Source organism: Leucoraja erinacea, chromosome 36, assembly GCF_028641065.1.
Source record: "Leucoraja erinacea ecotype New England chromosome 36, Leri_hhj_1, whole genome shotgun sequence".
NCBI classification, from domain to species: domain Eukaryota; kingdom Metazoa; phylum Chordata; class Chondrichthyes; order Rajiformes; family Rajidae; genus Leucoraja; species Leucoraja erinaceus.
Genome location: NC_073412.1, coordinates 12,839,857 through 12,859,712, shown reverse-complemented (window position 1 = coordinate 12,859,712; position 19,856 = coordinate 12,839,857). Strand labels below are relative to the sequence as shown.

The window sequence follows — 19,856 nt, the reverse complement described above, 5'->3', positions numbered from 1 at the left end:
CTCTATCAAGTCCCCCCTTAACCTTCTGCGCTCCAAAGAATAAAGCCCTAACTTGTTCAACCTTTCTGTGTAACTTAGTTGCTGAAACCCAGGCAACCTTCTAGTAAATCTCCTCTGTACTCTCTCTATTTTGTTGACATTTTCAAATGACGTAACGCACTGCAGACAGCCGTGCGTACGCATGTAATCGCACCCGACCTTCGCGGGACCGTCTCGGCTCAACGCGACCATGGGGTCGCGTAATTTGCGTGCCAAGGACACGTAAGTGGGACAGGCCCTTTACAGCGCTTGCAGCGCCGGAGTTGGGAGGTCATGTTGCAGTTGCATAAGACGTTGGTGAGACCGCATTTAGAATATTGTGTTCAGTTCTGGGCAGCATGTTATAGGATATTGTCCAGTTTGAATGGGTTCAGAGAAGATTTACGAGGATGTTGCCAGGACTAGAGGGTGTGAGCTACAGGGAGAGGTTGAGTGGGCTGGGTCTCTATTCCATGGAGTGACCTTATAGAGAGAGGTGTATAAAATCATGAGAAGAATAGATCGGGTAGATGCACAGACTCTCTTGCCCAGAGTAGGGGAATTGAGGACCAGAGAACATATCAAAAAGACATTTGGATGGCTACATTGGTACAAAAGGTTTCGAGAGATATGGGCCAAAAGTGAGCAAATACGATGACCTTCAATCGAGTATCTTGGTTGGTTTGGATGAGTTTAACCAAAGGGCCTGTTTTTGTGCTGCATGACTCTGACTATAATTTCTTCTGAGGATCAGGTATCTTGGAAACTCCTGTGTTATGAGGCAGAACCCTTGAACATTTGAGCTTCGTTGATTGTCATGTGTACCGAGGTAGTGAAAAATCCTTGCTGCACACTAACCAAGTCAGCGGAAAGATAATACATGATTACAATCAAGCCATCCAGCGTACAAATACATTCTAAGGGGAATAATGTAAATAATGCTTACTGCAATGAAGTCTGAGGGTCTCCAATTAGGTAGATAGTGGCTCATAGAAACATAGAAATTAGGTGCAGGAGTAGGCCATTCGGCCCTTCGAGCCTGCACCGTTTAATATGATCATGGCTGATCATCCAACTCAGGAGTGTTCTCTAGTTGTTGGTAGGATGGTTCAGTTGCTGGGAAGAAACTGTCCCTAAATCTGGACGTGTGCGTTTTCACACTTCTATACCATTTGCCTGATGGTAGAGGGGAAAAGAGGGAGTGGCAGAGGTGCGACTCGTCCTTGATTATGCTGCTGGCCTTGCCGAGGCAGCGTGAGGTACAAATGGGAGGGAGGTTGCTTTATGCGATGGTCTGGGCTGCGTCCACAATTCTCTGCAGTTCCTTGTGGTCTCTGATGGAGCAAACCGTGCTGTGATGCATCCCGATAAAATGCTTTCGATGGTGCATCTGTAGAAGTCGGAGAGAGTTGGTGGCGACATGCCGAACTTCCTAAGCCTTCAAAGGAAGTTGGTATACACTCTTTTCCGTAGCTACGATAGACTCTGTGACTACAGGATAATTGACGGTGATGGGGAACACACACAGAAAGGTGGAGATGACTCGGCTTGTACTCGCTAGAATTTAGAAGATTGAGGGGGGATCTTATAGAAACTTACAAAATTCTTATGGGGTTGGACAGGCTAGATGCAGGAAGATTGTTCCCGATGTTGGGGAAGTCCAGAACAAGGGGTCACAGTTTAAGGATAAGGGGGAAGTCTTTTAGGACCGAGATGAGAATTTATTTTTTCACACCGAGAGTGATGAATCTGTGGAATTCTCTGCCACAGAAGGTAGTTGAGGCCAGTTCATTGGCTATATTTAAGAGGGAGTTACGTGTGGCCCTTGTGGGTAAAGGGATCAGGGGGTATGGAGAGAAGGCAGGTACAGGATACTGAGTTGGATGATCAGCCATGATCATATTGAATGGCGGTGCAGGCTCGAAGGGCCGAATGGCCTACTCCTGCACCTATTTCTATGTTTCTATGAGACCAAGACCACATCAGTAGTGATCTTTGGATGAAGGTCACACCGGATACTATGCTATTAGTCTCACATCTCTTGCATTCGATCTTAATCCAGAGCCAAGTGTTCCAGGGAGGGAGATTCCCATTCTACCCAGCTCTGGGCATCTTGATCGTACACATCAACCAAGGACAACTATTCCCCTCACTCCAGAATAAAGACCAAGACTCGCGCATGATGAGCAAAGAAAACCATTACGTAAAACTTTATTACAGATTCAACTTTCAAACATAAAAAAGGTACGCTGTCTATAAAAAGTAATATTCTCACGGATATTGTACACCCCAGGGATACATTGAAGCCCTATTATTTGTTCCATGTTGGATGCAGCAGAGATCAGCAAACTGCTGTCTAAGCACCAGATTCATTCACTATACGTCCGGTCTACATGCTGCTTCAGTGAAAGGTCCTCATTCAGCTGTGGATCACTCGGTAGCATTCGAACCAGTATCTGTAACAAAAGTAAAGACTCACTTTAATGTTTGTTTCATTGATTGATTGAAAGATACAGCCTGGAAACAGGCCCACTGAGTCCATGTTGACCATCGATCACCCGTCTACACCAGTTTTATGTTATCCCACTTTCTCATCCACTCCCTGTAGGGGCAATTTACAGAGAGCAATTAACCTACAAACCCGCACGTCTTTGGAATGCGGGAGGAGACTGTTGAGGGATTGTTAAGGGCTTGGGCACGCTAGAGGCAGGGAACATGTTCCCGATGTTGGGGGAGTCCAGAACCAGGGGCTACAGTTTAAGAATAAGGAGTAAGCCATTTAGAACAGAGACGAGGAAACTTTTTTCTCACAGAGAGTGGTGAGTCTGTGGAATTCTCTGCCTCAGAGGGGGTGTAGGCAGGTTCTCTAGATGCTTTCAAGGGAGAGTAATGCCCCTGTCCCACTTAGGAAACATGAACGGAAACCTTTGGAGACTTTGCGCCCTACCCAAGGTTTCCGTACGGTTCCCGGAGGTTTTTGTCAGTCTCCCTACCTGCTTCCACTACCTGCAACCTCCGGGAACCGCACGGAAACCTTGGGTGGGGTGCAAAGTCTCCAGAGGTTTCCGTTCAGGTTTCCTAAGTGGGACAGGGGCATTAGATAGGGCTCTTAAAGATAGTGGAGTGAAGGGATATGGGGAGAAGGCAGTGGGGTACTGATTGGGGATGATCAGCCATGATCACATTGAATGGTGGTGCTGGCTCGAAGGGCCAAATCCTACCCTGCACCTATTGCTTCGGAGCACTACCCATGCAACCTCCGATGCAACCCACCTGCAACCTCCGGAAAAACAGGTCCGTGGTGGGCTATATCCACGGAAACCTTGGGTGGGGCGCAAAGTCTCCAGAGGTTTCCGTTCAGGTTTCCTAAGTGGGACAAGGGACATGAACAACACTAACGTACCCCAAAGAAGCCAAGCTCTACCCACTGTCCCACTAAAGACACATTTCCCCACAATTAGATAGGGCTCTTAAAGATAGCGGAAATAGGCAACGTGAAGGCTGCCGCACCCGCTGAGTTTTCTCCAGCGATTTTGGGAGTCTGTTTCTAAACGGCAGGAACGGGGTACTGATGTGTGGGGTTACCTCAAGATCCTGTTCAATCTTTTCTCCTCACCTTAAACCATGATCACTTACTCTGGGCAAGAAAATCTGAATGGATGGTGTAAATTTCAAACTGGGCTCTTTCGAAGTTTCCAACAATGTCCGATATCTGATGGCCTAGGAACTCCTGCACATTTTTGGCTATTGTCTATTGTCACAACAGGTACAAAACAATCACATTTTGAAGACACACACCCCTCTCTCTATCCCCTTAGACACGCCTGCATATTATAGGGCGGGAGGGGGATAAAAGGAGAGATTATAATATCAAGGGAGGTGGTTAATGTGTGTGTGTCGTGGAGTGTGTGACACCGCAGGCCGCACGTTGAGGGGATGGGAGCCAACGGGTCCACTTGGTCTAGTAAAAGTGTGCTTGTATGTGGATTTCTGTTGTGTTTAGTTTGTTGTGAATGAAAAAAACGTTCGCTACAAATATCTGAAAAAAAACTTTGAAAAAAACAGGCTGTGTTTGTGTGCGCGCGATGATGTCACACACACACACACACAACCGTTGATCCGGTAGAGATTTATCTGCAGTGAAATCGTCCTGCCGTCTTGCTTACGAAAAATGTTCGAAATCTGTGACGGTGCTGATCCCCATGCCGCTCGCTTACGCTCGAGTGACGGTGCTCCCCGCCGCTCGCTCCCTGGCCGCTCGCCCCGTCCCCCCTCCTCTCCCAAAACGTCACCTATTCCTTCGCTCCATAGATGCTGCCTCACCCGCTGAGTTTCTCCAGCATTTTTGTCTACTCACGACTAGTTAAGATCAGGAGATAAATTTAAAGATGATCTGAAGAGTATGTCTTTCAGATAAAGAATGTTCATCTGGATTGATCTGCCGGAGGCTGACCCAACTAAGTGGTATTTGGGCAGGTACTTGGACTTTTACTTCAGTGCTTTATTTCCCAGCATCATTCCTCATGGAATTCTTTCTTTGGAATCCACATTACATTTTGTTCTCTCTCTGTTTAAATAGTTGTTGAAACTCCTTGATTCTTTATATATATATATATATATATCCTGACTAATTTATTCTCACTTCTCCCTCGAAGCAGTTTCTTGGTAATTGATTCCAGAAAAACTCCCAATGCACAAACTTGCTGTTCTTCTTAATACTGTTGTATGCTTCTTTTTTGATGTTACGAGGTCTTTAACCTTAATTAACTACAAATGGATCGCCTTTCTCGTGGAGATTTCTCCCTCGGCGGAATGTACACACACGTTGGAAAGTGTGAAGTTTCTTTAAATGGCATCCAGTGGTGGCGTGAGAATGAAAGGTGACTTGAAGGAAAATCTTTATAATGCAGCAACAGTTTGGTCTGGGTTGCACTGCCAGGGGTAGCAGTGGAAGCAAATTATTTTATATAGTTTCCCCATCAATGTATCCCTGATATCGACATAACCATCCAGTCCTATTGAACTGCCTTTCTCTTGAACTAAACAGAACAGTTGCTCATTTTCCTTCACCCCAGTGTCGCTTACCACAAGTATAATTATCCCAGCTTCATTACACAAGAAACAGTCAGAGATGGCCTGTTCCCTAGTTGCTCGAGTAAGATTGCTCCAAAAAGCAATGCCCCAAACATCTTCCACATTACTATTGCCAACAGGATTTACCTCGTCTCTGTGAAGATTAAAGTCCCTCATGATTGCATTTGCCATAGGCATCTCTTATTCCTTGATTAATTCTCACAGATTGTATTACAATTAGGGAGCCTATTAACCGTTTAATCCAGTATTATTTCATCCCATTTGACACCCACACTGATCATAACTGTTCTTTCAGGTCAAGATCTCACCTCACCGTTGCCCTTTGATCAGTTTCTCCCCTTGTCTGACGTTCAGGCTTTAGACTTGAGACATAGTGCAGAAACAGGCCCTTCGGCCCACTGAATTCGTGCCGACCAGCGATCACCCCATACACTAGCACAATCCTACACACACCAGGGACGATTTACAATATTCCCCAAAGTCTATTAACCTACAAATCTGTACGTCTTTGGAGTATGGGAGGAAACCGGAGCACCTGGCGAAAACACAGGCGGTCACAGGGAGAACGTACAAACTTCCTACAGACGGCACCCGTAGTCAGGATTGAACCCGGGTCTCTGGTGCTGTGAGGCAGCAACTCTACCTCTGCGTCACCTTGCCGCCGTTCCTCTCCTCGATAGACAATAGGTGCAGGAGTAGGCCATTCGGCCCTTCGAGCCAGCACCGCCATTCAATGTGATCATGGCTGATCATCCCCATTCCTGCCTTCTCCCCATATCCCAACTCCGCTATCTTTAAGAGCCCTATCTAGCTCTCTCTTAAAAGCATCCAGAGAACCTGCCTCCACCGCCCTCTGAGGCAGAGAATTCCACAGACTCACCACTCTCTGTGAGAAAAAGTGGCTTACTCCTTATTCTTAAACTGTGGCCCCTGGTTGTGGACTCCCCCAGCATCGGGAACATGCTTCCTGCCTCTAGTGTGTCCAAGCCCTTAACAATCTTATATGTTTCTATGAGATGCCCTCTCATCCTTCTAAACTCCAGAGTGTACAAGCCCAGCTGCTCCATTCTCTCAGCATATGACAGTCCCACCATCCCGGGAATTAACCTTGTAAACCTACGCTGCACTCCCTCAATAGCAAGAATGTCCTTCGTCACCCGACACCCTTCTGTCTCCTTTTCATCTGTAGTCTTTGTCCACCCATCTGCCAATCAACCCACCCTCACCTATATCCACCTATCACTTGCTCTTTGTCTCATCCCCACCTCTTTTCCAACTTTCTCCCCTCCATTACAATCAGACTGAAAAAGGGACCTGACCCAGAGATGCTGCCTGACCCACCGAGTTATTCCAGCAGATTGCTTTATTTGTTAAACCAGCACCTGCAGTTAGAGTCATTGAGTCATACAGTGTGGAAACAGGCCCTTTGGCCCAACTTGCCCACACTGGCCCATCTAGACTACTTCTACCTGTCTACTTTGGGCCCATATCCCTCCGAACCTGTGTGTAAGAAAGAAGTGCAGATGCTGGTTTAAATCGAACGTAGACACAAGATGCTGGAGAAACTGCAGTGAGGCAGCATCTCTGAAGAGAGGGAATGGGCGACATTTCGGACTGAGACCTTTTTCAGACCCGACCCGTCGTCCATTCCTTCTCTCCAGAGATGCCGCCTCACCCGCTGAGTTACTCCAGCATTTTGTGTTTTCCCTCTAAACCTACAATATCTTCTTACGGGCCTGTCCCACTTGGCGATGTTTTCGGCGACTGCCGGCATCATTGACGGACGTATCAGGTCACCGAAAAATTTGCGGTGTGATCACGTTTGGCACACGGTGTTTTTTCAAGTGTCGCAACATTTTCTTTGTCGACGCTGGATTTTGAAATGTTCAAAATCTTTTGGCGACCCTGATATGAGGCTGGCAGTCGCCCCCCCCACTACCTCCACCACCCACATCCCCCATCCCCCCCTCCCCTCACAAACCCCCCCCCCCTACCCTCAAAACCCCCCCCCCCCACCCTATAACCCCTCCCCACCCACACTCTCACCAGCCCCCGACAGGCCCTGCCTGAAGCCAACCCCACTCCCCTGGCTGCAGAATGCTCCTGCCGTTGCGTTGGGGGAGCAGGTGAGTGGTGGAATATTGCACTGGGGAATGGGTTGCGTTGGGAGACCAGGACTCCAGTATGACTGGGACCCAACGGGTCCCTCATAGTCTAGCGTTTCTACAAGATTCCCTCTCATCCTTCTGAATTCCAGTGAATATAAGCCCAGTCGATCTATTCTTTCATATGTCAGTCCCGCCATCCCGGGAATGAACCTGGTGAACCTATGTTGTATTCCCTCAATAGCAAGAATATCTTTCCTCAAACTAGGAGACCAAAACTGCACACAATACTCCAGGTGCAGCCTCACCAAGGCCTTGTACAACAGCAGTAGGACCTCCTTGCTCGTATACTCAAATCCTCTCGATACAATGACTTTAACTTTAGATTTATAAATCATTTTTCTTGAACTTTTTACTGATGCACCATTATTATTAAGCTACATTCTCACCCTACATGTCCTCATCCTCCCCCTTTAAATCTGCCACCCTTCCTCCTCTTGTAACCACACACCACCAATCTCCCCATTCCACCAGGCCATTGTTAGTTCCAGCTATCCAATTCACCAGAACACAGTCTATTGAAACTCATCCCAAAAGAATATTCTATTTGAAAGCAAGAAACAATATTCTAAACTTAAAGACCACCAGGGACTTTGAGCCGCTTAAGTGAACTACCCAAATAGATTAAAAGGCATCCTACACTCTAGGGACAATTTACAATTTTAACCAAAGCCAATTATCCGACTTTACCTTGCACTAAACGCGATTCCCTTAACGTGTATCTGCACACTGTGAACGGCCCGATTGTAATCATGTATTGTCTTTCCGCTGACTGGTTTGCACGCAACAAAAGCTGTTCACTGTGACCCACGTGACAAACTAAACCAAGACGAGGTTCACCAGGATGTTATGGAATGCAAGGTCTGCTGTGATAAGGAAAGAAAGGACACCCTGGATATATTCTCACTGGAATATCTGAGGGGTGACATGATTGATACAAATACATCGATAGATGCTCCTGAACACATCATCAGTGATGTAACCTGGGGTCATTGGGTGTTTCGGGTCTTTCAACATCAGACACCCTCACCCAGGCGACCCAGCCGGGGTTGATCAGACCACGACTTGTATTCAGGTGGCATTTGCTCCTCCCCATGGACCTCCTCTCCTGATCCAGAGCCATCTCGAGGCCCTCTCCGCTGCCTCTGTTGTGTTCCTGATGGCCCTTCTCCTCGCCACTCCGTTTATGCCCAGTGCACTCAAGGCTTTGTAGAGCGATTGCCCTGCAAAACTTCTGCAGCCAACCTCGATGGGCATACACCTTGCCTTCCAGCCTTGCTTGCGGCAGTCTATGACCAGCTCTTCATACTTGGCCATCTTCCTCTCGTGGGCCTCCTCCAGACGGTCCTCCCACGGCACAGTCAGTTCCAACAAGACGATGTTTTTGGTCGCCTCTGATACCAGGAGGATATCTGGCCTCAGGGTGGTCGTGGCAATGTGCTGTGAGAACTTCAGCTGTTTCACCAGACATTAATATAAGGTTTATAAAACAGAGAGGCATAGAGAGTCAGAGTTTTACACATGGCAGTAGACGATTCAGAACTAGAGGGCATAGATTTAGTGCTGAAGACAACTTTTGGTACGTCGGGCTATTGAGCTTGGAGCATGCATCATAGCTTGGTTGGGAAACATCTCTGCCCGAGACCGGAAGAAGTTGCAGAGACTTGTGGATTTAGCCCAGTGCACCATAAAGACTTGACTCCCCACCATTGACTCCATCTACACTTCACACTGCCTTGGAAAAGCAGCCAACATAATCAAACATTTAAGATAGACACAAAAAGCTGGAGTAACTCAACGGGACAGGCAGCATCTCAGGAGAGAAGGAATGTGTGACGTTTTGGGTCGACACCCTTCTTAAACACTGGTCAGACCCCAGTCAACTCCTCTTCTTCCTGCTCCTATCCAACAGTACAGAAGCTTGAAAGCCTGCACCACCAGACTCAGGAACAATTTCTCTCCCTGTTATCAGGCTTCTGAAGGTCCTTTCATAAGCTAGGCTTCTGTCCAATTCATTGTTACATTATTGTGGGCATTGTCTATGGTGCTAAGAGACGTCCCCGAGCTCCGACATACCCACACATTCATTCTCAGTGCTTACCACGAGTTTGATTATTTTTTTTTAACTCGAGAGAGCTCTTGGAATGAACTCGTACAGTGGGGCAGGGCTTTAACAAGATAGCTCAACTCGGAGCTTGAAACGACTCAAATGTCAAATGGCCTAATTCTGCAAAGTAACAACTATCTCAAGGAGACTCCTTCAGAGTGAGGCAGACCAGAAGCAAAGAATGGCACGGTGTCGCAGCGGTAGAGTTGCTGCCTTACAGCGCCAGAGACCCAGGCTCGATCCCAACTGCGGGTGCTGTTTGTACGGAGTTTGCACGTTCTCCCCATGACCTGCGTGGGTTTTCTCCGTGATCTCTCTTTTCCTCCCACACTACAAAAACATACAGGTTTGTAGGTTAATTGGCTTGGTATCATTGCAAATTGTTCCTTGTGTGTGTAAGATAGTGTTACTGTGCGGGGATCGGTCGGTGTTGACTGTTTTTCGCGCTGTATCACTAAACTAAACTAAAACACTATTTTGAGGGTCCTGGCAACATTTGCTGATGGCTCCAAAACAGGATATCTAGCTAATATCTAGGAATCGTGACTGGATCAGAGTAAAATAGCATTGAAAGAAAACAGATTGGGTAGATAGAACAATATTACTTGAAGCCAAAAATGTTTTATACAAGATTAGGAGAGGGATTTTAAAGCAGAGCACAGGAGAAACAAATTGAGAGCTATATGATGAGGCTGGGCTACAGCAGCCTAGTGCATTGCCTTAATAGTATGATCCAGAGGGAATTCCATTTTTTATGCCAATCCACACTAGGCTATTTGCCTGCACTGTATCTGTATCCCATTGATCACTTCTAGAGTTAAAAGATCACATATAAAGGGACAAAGAGGCAGATTGGATAAAGAAAAGGGATTGAAAATCATAGAGAAAGGATAATGGACAATAATCTGGGTGATTTGTTACCATGCAATTCCGTCAAGGGCCTGAACTCAGTTAAAACAATGAATACTTGTTCAACTCTCGACCAGCTACAACTCTGCATTCACTGACCCTTCTCAATAGTCTCCAGTGACATGGTTTTACCAAAGTTAGCAATTAAAACAGAACCGTTATCCTTTCAGGCAAATGCAGATATTCCGTATTAAAATTAAATTTCTGGAGCTGCAAACTAAATGAAATCATCTAACTGAGTTTAAAAACCACAAAAAAATATTGGTATGAAGTAGGGGCACAAGAAACTGCAGATGCTGATTGACAAATAAAAAACACAAAGTGCTGGAGTCACCCAAAGTGTCGCCTATCTGTATCACCTCATTCCACTAGGGTTGCTAACAACACAACAGTCTGAACATTGATTTTAGACATACAACGCGGCAACAGGCCCTTTGGCCCTCTGAGTCCGCACCGACCAGCGAACCAGGCACACACTTCGTTTGAAGTCTGAAGAAGGGTTTTGGCCCGAAATGATTCCTATTTCCTTCGCTCCATAGATGCTGCCGCACCCGCTGAGTTTCTCCAGCACTTTTGTGTACCAGGCACACACTTCCTTGTGTCTGCAAATCATTCGCCAGTCTAACCTTGCAACTGAAATCCTTCATCCACAGATTCATTCAAGTAAACACTTGGGACTATTTCCAATTTTTACTGAAGACAAATAACCAACAAACCTGTACGTCTTTGGAGTGTGGGAGGAAACCTGAACACCCGGAGAAAACCCACGCGGTCACAGGGAGAATGTACAAACTCCGTACAGACTGCACCCATGGTCAGATTCGAACCCGGGTCTCTGGTGGTGTAAGGTGCAAACTCCACCGCTGCGCCACCTACTGATTTTGCCAAATTTTGGTAACAGCCTCTCCCCCAATCCTTTTGTTCTCCCGTCTCTTTCCAGTACTGCACCCATTTCTCTCACTATCCCTCCACCACTATCCTGTCCTCTTCCACCTAAATCCCTCCCTCCGGCTTTACATTTCACTCACCTTCTCTCCTTATCCGATACATCTTTTGTCTGATTATCACCTCCTGTCTTGTTCACCCATCTTCCAATCAACCCCACCCCCTCCCGCACCTATATCCACCTATCACTTGCCAGGCTTTGTCCTGCCCACACCTCCAATCAGTCTGAAGAAGGGTCACAACCAAAAACATTGCCTGTCCTTGCCCTAAAGAGATGCTGCCTGACCCACTGAGTTATTATAGTGCTGTGTGTGTTTATGTACTATTAAGTCTTATTTAATGCAAGATAAAAAGATAGTTACTAAGACAGTTGATATTGAGATCACGCAAGACTTTGTCATCAAACCCCAACTCACTTTTGCCATCGCAGGCTACAATCTTCACTTTGTCGACTTTCACGAGTTCAGTCACCTCTCGGAACTCCACATCGTTGAGGACAAATGTCCACACATTATCACAGAATCTGTACGTATTCAGAGAACCCTTTAAAACAAGCAAAACCATGAAACAATTCATTAATTTACATTATAAACCATCGGCAAAATCAATCATTTTAATTTGAAAGATAACACAGCAAAAACGTTTACAGTTACAAGAGATCGCAGGTAGACATCGCCAGGCTTAGGCTAGAGTTTCACCCATTTCAAGATTCCCTGAAATAGGCTGGGGCGAGCACAGTGGCGCAGCAATAGAGCTGCTGCCTTACAGCGCCAGAGGCCCAGGTTCGATCCTGACAATGGGTGCTGTCTGTACGTTCTCCCTGTGACCGCATGGGTTTTTTCTGGGTGTTCCGGTTTCCTCCCACACTCCAATGTTAGGTTATCTTCCATGCAATTTCAAATTGTCCCTAGTGTGTAGGATAGTGCTAGCTTACGGGGATCACTGGTCAGCACGGACTCGATGGGCCAAAGGGCCTGTTTCTGCACTGTATCTCTAAACTAAACTGAAAAGGCAGAGCCTTAACACTTACCCCAGGTGAGCCGAATCCAAGCCTCACGACCCCCTCCCCCATCTTGCAATCGGACACCTTCCTAACGATGGAGACACCCTCCTTCCCCTCCCCCCCCCCCATGACACTCCACCCCCTTCGCCTTCCCATGTCCTACTACACTCTGCATACTTCCACTGCATCTGAAATAGCCTGGCAAGTTGGGGAAACTGAGCATAAATACAGTGGGTGCACTGAAGAAATGGAAATGGAAGGCAGAAAATGGGAGTTTGTAAAGGAGGACCAAAGCTGGAAAATCGACAAAAGACAACTGGGCTGTGCTCAGCATTACAACCAAACACAAGCGTCAGCAATAGGCCAACAATAAAAAAGAGACGACGTTTATTTTAGTCATAACTTATATGGTTTAAAGGAGGACAGGGAGGGCATTGCAATGTTCATGTTTATGTTCTAGGAACAGAATTAGACCATTCAGCCCATCAAGTCCACTCCGCTATTCATTCATGGCTGATCCATCTTTCTCTCACAATCCCAATCTCCTGCCTTCTCCTCATAAGCCCTGACACCCTAACTAATCAAGAATCTGTCAATCTCCACGTAAAAATGTCCATTGACTTGGCCTCCTTAAAGAAGGATAACAAGGTGTGGGCGTACAATAGAGATAATGCCTTACAGCACCAGAGAACTAGCTTCCATCCTGACTACGGGTGCCGTCTGTATGTAGTTTGTACGTTCTCCCTGTGACAAAGTGGGTTTTCTCCAGGTGCTCCGGTTTCCTCCCACACCCCAAAGGCGTACAGGTATGTAGGTTAATTGGCTTCTGTATGTTTAAAAAAATTGTCCCTAGTGCATGTGTAGGTTAGTGCACGAGGCGTGCGGGGATCACTGGTCAGCGCTGACTTGGTGGGCTGAATGGCCTGTTTCCGCGCTGTAGCTCTTAAGTCTAAAGGGCCAAAGAGAGATGAACTAATCAATCAAAGATACAAAGTGCTGGAGTAACTCAGCGGGTCAAGCAACATCCCTGGAGAACATGGATAGGTGACGTTTTGCATGGGAAACCTACTCCAGCCAAATCACTGGCAGGCTTTATTTAACTTTGTCCAGTTTGGAGTCAAGTACGAGGAAAACGTACACATTTTTTCGTTTCTAAATGCAGAGTTTAATTCGGGATAGACAGCATGGGATTTGCTCCGGGAAGGATTTGCCTTCATGCTTGACGTCCATATGGATGTTAGCAAATATCTTGACAAGCTCCAATGTGCCAGGCAAGTCATAAAGAAGCACGTGCGATCAAGAAAGTGACAAAATTGGATTCAAAATGGGCTCATCCAAGACGAGCAAATAACAATTGGGGGGAGTTTTTGTTTAGAGTTTAGTTTAGAGATGTAGCGCGGAAACTGGCCCTTCGGCCCATCGAGTCCATGCCGACACGCGATCCCCGCACATTTGCACTATCGTAGGACACACTAGGGACAATGTACAATTTTATCAGAGCCAATTAACCTGCATGTCTTTGGAATGTGGGAGGACAATAGACAATAGGTGCAGGAGTAGGCCATTTGGCCCTTCGAGCCAGCACCACCATTCAATGTGATCATGGCTGATCATCCCCAATCAGTACCCTGTTCCTGCCTTCTCCCCATATCCCCTGACTCCACTATTTTTAAGAGCCCTATCTAACTCTTTCTTGAAAGCATCCAGTGAACCTGCCTCCACCGCCCTCTGAGGCAGAGAATTCCACAGACTCACCACTCTCTGTGAGAAAAAGTGTTTCCTCGTCTCCGTTCTAAATGGCTAACTCCTTATTCTAAAACTGTGGCCCCTGGTTCTGGACTCCCCCAACATCGGGAACATGTTCCCTGCCCCTAACGTGTCCAAAAGCTTAACAATCTTATATGTTTCAATGAGATCTCCTCTCATCCTTCTAAACTCCAGAGTGTACAAGCCCAGCTGCTCCATTCTCTCAGCATATGACAGGCCCGCCATCCTGGGAATTAACCTTGTAAACCTACGGTGCACTCCCTCAATAGCAAGAAGCACCCACTCCCTCAATAGCAAGAAGCAAGAAGCAAGAAGCATCCCTCAATAGCAAGAAACGGGAGAACCCAGGGAAAACCCACACAGTCACGGGGAGAACATGAAAACTTCATACACCCTTAGTCATGATCGAACCCAGGTCTCTGGCGCTGTAAGGCAGCAACTCTGCTGCTGCACCATTGTGCCGTCCCCTGCATTGTGTTTCACAGGCCATAGTTTTCAGCCATTCTGGTTTAGGAAGATAGACACAAAATGCTGGAGTAACTCAGCACGACAAGCAGCATCTCTGGAGAGAAGGAATGGGTGACCTTCGCCCCACCAAGTCCACGCCAACCTTTGATCAGCTGTACACTAGTTTGATCCTACACACTCGAGGCAATTTCCAGAAGCTAATTAACCTATGCACCTGCACGTCTTTGGAATGTGGGAGGAAACCAAAGCACCCAGAGAAAACCCACGCAGGCCACGGGGAGAACGTTAAAACTCTGTACAGACAGCACCCATAGTCAGGATCAAACCTGGGTCTCTGGTGCTGTAAGACAGCAGCTCTACTGCTGTGTTGCCCTACCGTTCCATGTTCATGAGAAAAGAATGGCGTCTAGGATGATAAGAGTAGATGGCGTGGGGGTACAGAGCAGGAGCTCAGTGTTACCGACTGAAGTTAATGTTTTTGTTGGTAGGACAAGAGCAAGGAAATATTTTGATGCCAAAGCACTGAAAGAACGACAAATGATCTCACCCTGAAGTTGACTCGATTGCGTACTCTCTGAGCCAAAGCATTATTGATCGCTTTGTCAAACTGTAGCAGGACTTGCAGTGCCAACTGAGGAGTGATCTGTTGAGACTAAAGAGAGAGGAGTAAAAAAAAAAATCAACCAATACGAGTGGAATTGAGGAGAATACAACAAACCCCTTGTGAAGGCGTGGGAGGAGAGAATGGGCATTTGGGAGAGCAAGAGGAAGAGGGGTATGTGGGGAGAGAGGGGTGTGTGGGGGGGGGAAGAGCGGTGTGTGGGGGGTGGAAGAGGGGTATGTGTGGGGAGGAGAGGGGTGGGGGGAGAGAGAGGGAAGTGGGTGGGGGGGTGGGAGAGGGGTGTGCGGTGGGGGGGAGATGGGTGGTGTGCGGTGGGGGGAGATGGGTGTGTGTTGGGGGGGGGGAGGGTGTGTGTGGGGGGGGGAGAGGGGTGTGTGTGGGGGGGGGGAGGGTGTGTGTGGGGGGGGGAGAGGGGTGTGGTGTGGGGTGGGGGTGGGGTGTGTGGGGGGGGAGAGGGTGTGTGTGGGGGGGGAGGGGGTGTGGTGGGGTGGGGGGGGAGGGTGTGTGGGGGGGGAGGGGGGTGTGTGGGGGGGGGTGGAGTGGGTGTGTGTGGGAGAGGGAGAGGGGTGTGTGGGGGGGGAGAGGGGAGAGTGTGTGGGGGGGGAGAGGGGTGTGTGTGGGGGGGGAGAGGTGTGTGGTGTGAGTGTGTGGGGGGGGGAGAGGGTGGGTGTGTGGGGGGGGTGGAGGGGGTGTGTGTGTGGGGGGGGAGGGCGGGTTGGTGGGGGGGGAGTGGGTGAGGGGTGTCGGGGGAGAGGGTGTGTGTGTGGGGGAGGGGGGGTGTGGTGTGGGGGGAGAGGGGTGTGTGTGGGGGGAGAGAGGGTGTGTGTGTGGGGGGGAGGGGGGTGTGTGGGGGGGTGGTGAGAGAGGGGGTGTGTGTGGGGGGGGAGTGGGTGTGTGTGTGGGTGGGGTGGGGAGGGGTGTGGGGAGGGGGAGGGGGGGTGTGTGTGGGGGGGAGTGTGGTGGGGTGTGTGTGGGAGGGGGAGGGGGTGTGGGTGTGGGAGGGAGAGTGTGTGGGTGGGAGAGGGTGGGGGGGGTGGTGTGGGGGGGGGGAGGGTGTGTGGGGGGGGGGGAGAGGGTGTGGTGGTGTGGGGGGGGGGAGAGTGTGGGTGGGGGAGAGGGGTGTGTGTGGGGGAGAGTGGTGGGTGGGGGGGGGAGAGGGGGTGTGGGGGGGTGGGAGGTGTGTGGGTGGGTGTGAGGAGGGGGGTGTGTGTGGGGGGGAGAGTGTGTGTGTGTGGGGGGGAGAGGGGGGGGTGGTGTGTGGGGGGGAAGGGGTGGTGGGGGGAGAGTGTGTGTGTGTGAGGGGAGGGGAGGGTGTGTGGTGGGGGTGGGAGAGGTGTGTGTGGGGGAGAGGGGGGGTGTGGGGGGAGTGTGGGGAAGCGGTGGGGGGGGGGGGTGTGGGTGTGTGTGGAGGAGTGGAGGGTGTGGGTGGGTGGAGGGGAGGGTGTGGTGTGGGGTGGGGAGAGAGGGGGTGTGTGGTGAGGGTGTGTTGGGGGGAGTGGGGGTGGGGAGGTGTAGGAGAGTGTTGGTGGGGGTGGTGTGGAGAGGGGAGTGTGGGGGGTGGGTGAGGGAGTGTGGGTGGTGGTGGGGGAGGGTGGTGGGGAGAGTGGGAGGGTGAGGGGGGTGGGGGAGAGTGGGGGGGTATGGGTGGGTGGGGGGGGGGGGATGGGGTGTGTGGGGGGGGGAGGGGAGTGTGGGGTGGGGTGGAGTGGGTGGAGGTGTGGGGGGGGGAGGGGTGTGAGGAGTGTTGGGGGGAGGGGGAGGTTTGGGGGGGGTGTGGGGGTGGAGGTGTGTGGGGGAGTGTGTGGGAGAGGGGTGTGTGGGTGGGGGGGGTGTGTGGGGGAGGGTGGTGTGTGGGGTGGGAGGGGGTGTGGGAGGAGTGAGTGAGTTAGGGTGTATGTGTGGAGGGGGAGGGGGGTGAGTGAGGTGTGTGTGTGGGGGGGGAGGGAGGAGGGTGGAGGTTGGGTGGAGTGTGGGGGGGGTGGAGTGGGAGTGAGGGTGAGGGGTGTGGGCGAGAGGGTGTGTGGGAGAGTGTGGGGTGGAGTGGGGGGTGGGGGGGTGTGTGGGGGGATGTGGGGGGGGTGAAGTGTGGGGGGTGGGGGTGGTAGGGGGGGTGTGTGTGGGGGGGGGTGGGTGTGTGGGTGGGGAGTGTGGGGGGAGGCGTGTGTGTGTGGGGGGTGTGGGGGGTGTGTGTGGGGGGGGATGATGTGTGTGTGGGGGTGGGGGGGAGGGTGTGTGTGGGGGGGGGGGGGTGGGGGTGTGTGTGGGGGGGGAGAGGGGTGTGTGGGGTGGGGGGGAGGAGTTGGGGGAGTGGGGGGTGTGGGGGGTGGGTGGGAGGAGGGGTGTTTGTGGTGTGTGGGGGAGGGGGGTGGTGTGGGGTGGGAGAGGGGGTGTGTGTAGGGGGGTGAGTTTGGGTGTGGGGAGGGAGGAGTGTGTTGGGTGGGGGTGTGGGGGGTGAGGGGTGGAGTGGGGTGGGGGGGGGAGAGGGGGTGTGGGGTGGGGGGTGGGAGTGTGTGTGGGGGGGGAGTGGGGTGTGTGGGGGGGGGTGTGGGGGGGGGTGGAGGTGTGTGGGGGGGGAGGGTGTGTGTGGGGGGGGAGAGTGTGAGGGGTGTGTGTGGGGGGAGAGGGGTGTGGGTGGGGGGGGGGGGGAGAGTGTGGGGTGGGGGGAGGGGAGATGTGTGGGGGGGGTGTGAGGGGGGAGTGTGGTGGGGGAGGGAGGGTGTGGGTGTGGGGGGAGGGGTGGGTGGGTGGAGGGGTGAGTGTGGGTGTGAGGGAGTGAGGGTGTGTGAGGGTGTGGGGGAGGGGTGTGTGTGGGGGGGAGAGGGGGGTGGGGTGTGGGGTGTGGGGGTGGGGGGGTGGGGGTGGGGGTAGAGTGTGGGGGGGGAGAGTGGGTGGTGAGGGGGGGTGTGTGTGGTGAGGGAGGGAGGGGGGGGGGTGTGGTGGTGTGAGAGTGGGGTGTGTGAGTGGTGAGGGGGAGAGAGGGTGTGGTGTGATGGGGGGGAGGGGTGTGTGTGGATGGTGAAGTGGGGTGTGTGTGGGGGAGAGTAGAGGGGTGTGGGGGGAGTGTGGAGGGGAGGGGGGTGGTGGAGGTGAGGGGAGGGGTGTGGTTGGAGGGGTGGGGGGGTGGGGAGAGAGAGGGGAGAGGTGTGTGGGGGGGAGAGGGGTGTGTGGGGGGGGGTGGGTGAGGGGAAGTGTGTGGGGGGGAGGGGGAGTGTGTGGGTGAAGGGGGGTGGGGGTGTGTGGGGGGGGGGGAGAGGGGTGTGTGTGTGGGGGGAGAGGGGGGTGTGTGAGTGGGGGGTGGGAGAGGGGTTGTGGTGTGGGGGAGGGTGAGGGGTGTGTGTGGGGGGAGGAAGAGGGGGGGGTGTGTGGGGGGGGGAGAGGGGTGTGTGTGGGGGGGGGAGAGGGGTGTGTGTGGGAAGGGGGGAGTGGGGGTGTGTGGGGGGGGGGGAGAGTGGGTGTGGTGGGGGAGGAGAGGTGTGTGTGTGGGGGGAGGGGTGTGAGGGGTGTGTGTGTGTGTGGGGGGGGGAGAGGTGTGTGTGGGGGGGGAGAGGAGGGTGGGGAGTGAGTGTGTGTGGGGGGAGAGAGGGGTGTGTGTGTGGGGGGGGAGGGTGTGTGTGTGTGTGTGGGGGGGAGGAGTGGGGTGTGTGTGGGGGGGGAGAGGAGGGTGTGTGTGGGGGAGGAGGAGGTGTGTGTGTGGGGGAGGAGAGGGGTGTGTGGGGTGGGGGAGATGGGTGTGTGTGGGGGGGGAGGGGGTGTGTGTGTGGGGGGGGGAGAGGGTGTGTGTGAGGGTGAGAGGGGGGAGGGTGTGGTGTGGGAGAGGTGGGTGTGTGGGGGGAGGATGTTGGGGAGCGAGGGGCGTGTGGGGGGGGGGAGAGGGGTGTGTGTGTGGGGGGGAGGGGTGTGTGGGGGGTGGAAAGATTGTGGAAGGGACCCCCCCCCAGGTAGGGGGGTGGGTTCGTGAAGGGGGGGGGGAGTGGGGGGGCTAATCAGTGTCAGGTGGGGGCGAAGAGAGGGGGGTTGGGGGGGAGGCAGAGAGGGGGCGGGAGGGAATGGGGGACGGGAATGGCGGCGCGCAGACCGGGCCAGCCGTCAGCTGGCGTCCCTGCGGGAGCCGGTGCGAAGGCCGGGGCCCTCCCGGTCCGGGTCCGGGTCCTGGTCCCGGCGCGGGTGCGGTACCTGTATGAGCTCGTCCAGGCTCTCCTGCAGGCTGTTGCCCAGCGTGGTGTTGCGGTACAGCTGGTACGCCATGGCCGCTGCCCGGCAACACTGCGCAGGCGCGCACAGACACACACACACACACACACACACACACACAGGCAACAGCACTGCGCAGGCGCGGACTCAGCCAAGCAACCAGCAGCAGTGCGCAGGCGCGCACCGTTCCCGCTCCAGACACCACCACTGCGCAGGCGCACATACACATGCAGGCAACCAGTAGCCGTGCGCAGGCGCTCTAGGCCAAAGATCACAGGGCGGACATCTTTGTTGCTGGCCCGGCGGTGTGAGGCGGCGCGCGGGAAGGTGGATGTCCGCCACGCCCAGCGCCCTCAGGTAAATCATAGAGTGTGGCAAGGAAGGGCACATGCTGCTTTAAACCGAAGATAGACACAAAAAGCTGGAGTAACTCAGCGGGAGTCAGGCAGCATCTCTGGAGAGAAGGAATGATCAATTATAGGGACATACTGCACAGAAACAGCTCCTTCGGCTCACCTGCCCATGCTCACCAGGATGCCCCATGAGATGCTGCCTGACTCCAGCATT

The 19,856-nt window shown here is 52.1% G+C and overlaps 1 protein-coding gene across 1 annotated transcript; it reads right to left on the bottom strand.

Moving 5' to 3' along the window:
- Window positions 1-2,198: 2,198 nt before the first annotated feature.
- gtf2a2 (general transcription factor IIA, 2) lies at window positions 2,199-19,428 on the bottom strand. The gene is made up of 4 exons (XM_055662736.1): window positions 19,272-19,428; window positions 15,024-15,128; window positions 11,655-11,781; window positions 2,199-2,474 (listed from the first exon to the last, which is right to left on the bottom strand). Exons 1-4 carry the CDS (start codon window positions 19,341-19,343, stop codon window positions 2,449-2,451), a joined length of 330 nt encoding a protein of 109 aa, XP_055518711.1. The 5' UTR covers window positions 19,344-19,428; the 3' UTR covers window positions 2,199-2,448.
- Window positions 19,429-19,856: the final 428 nt, after the last annotated feature.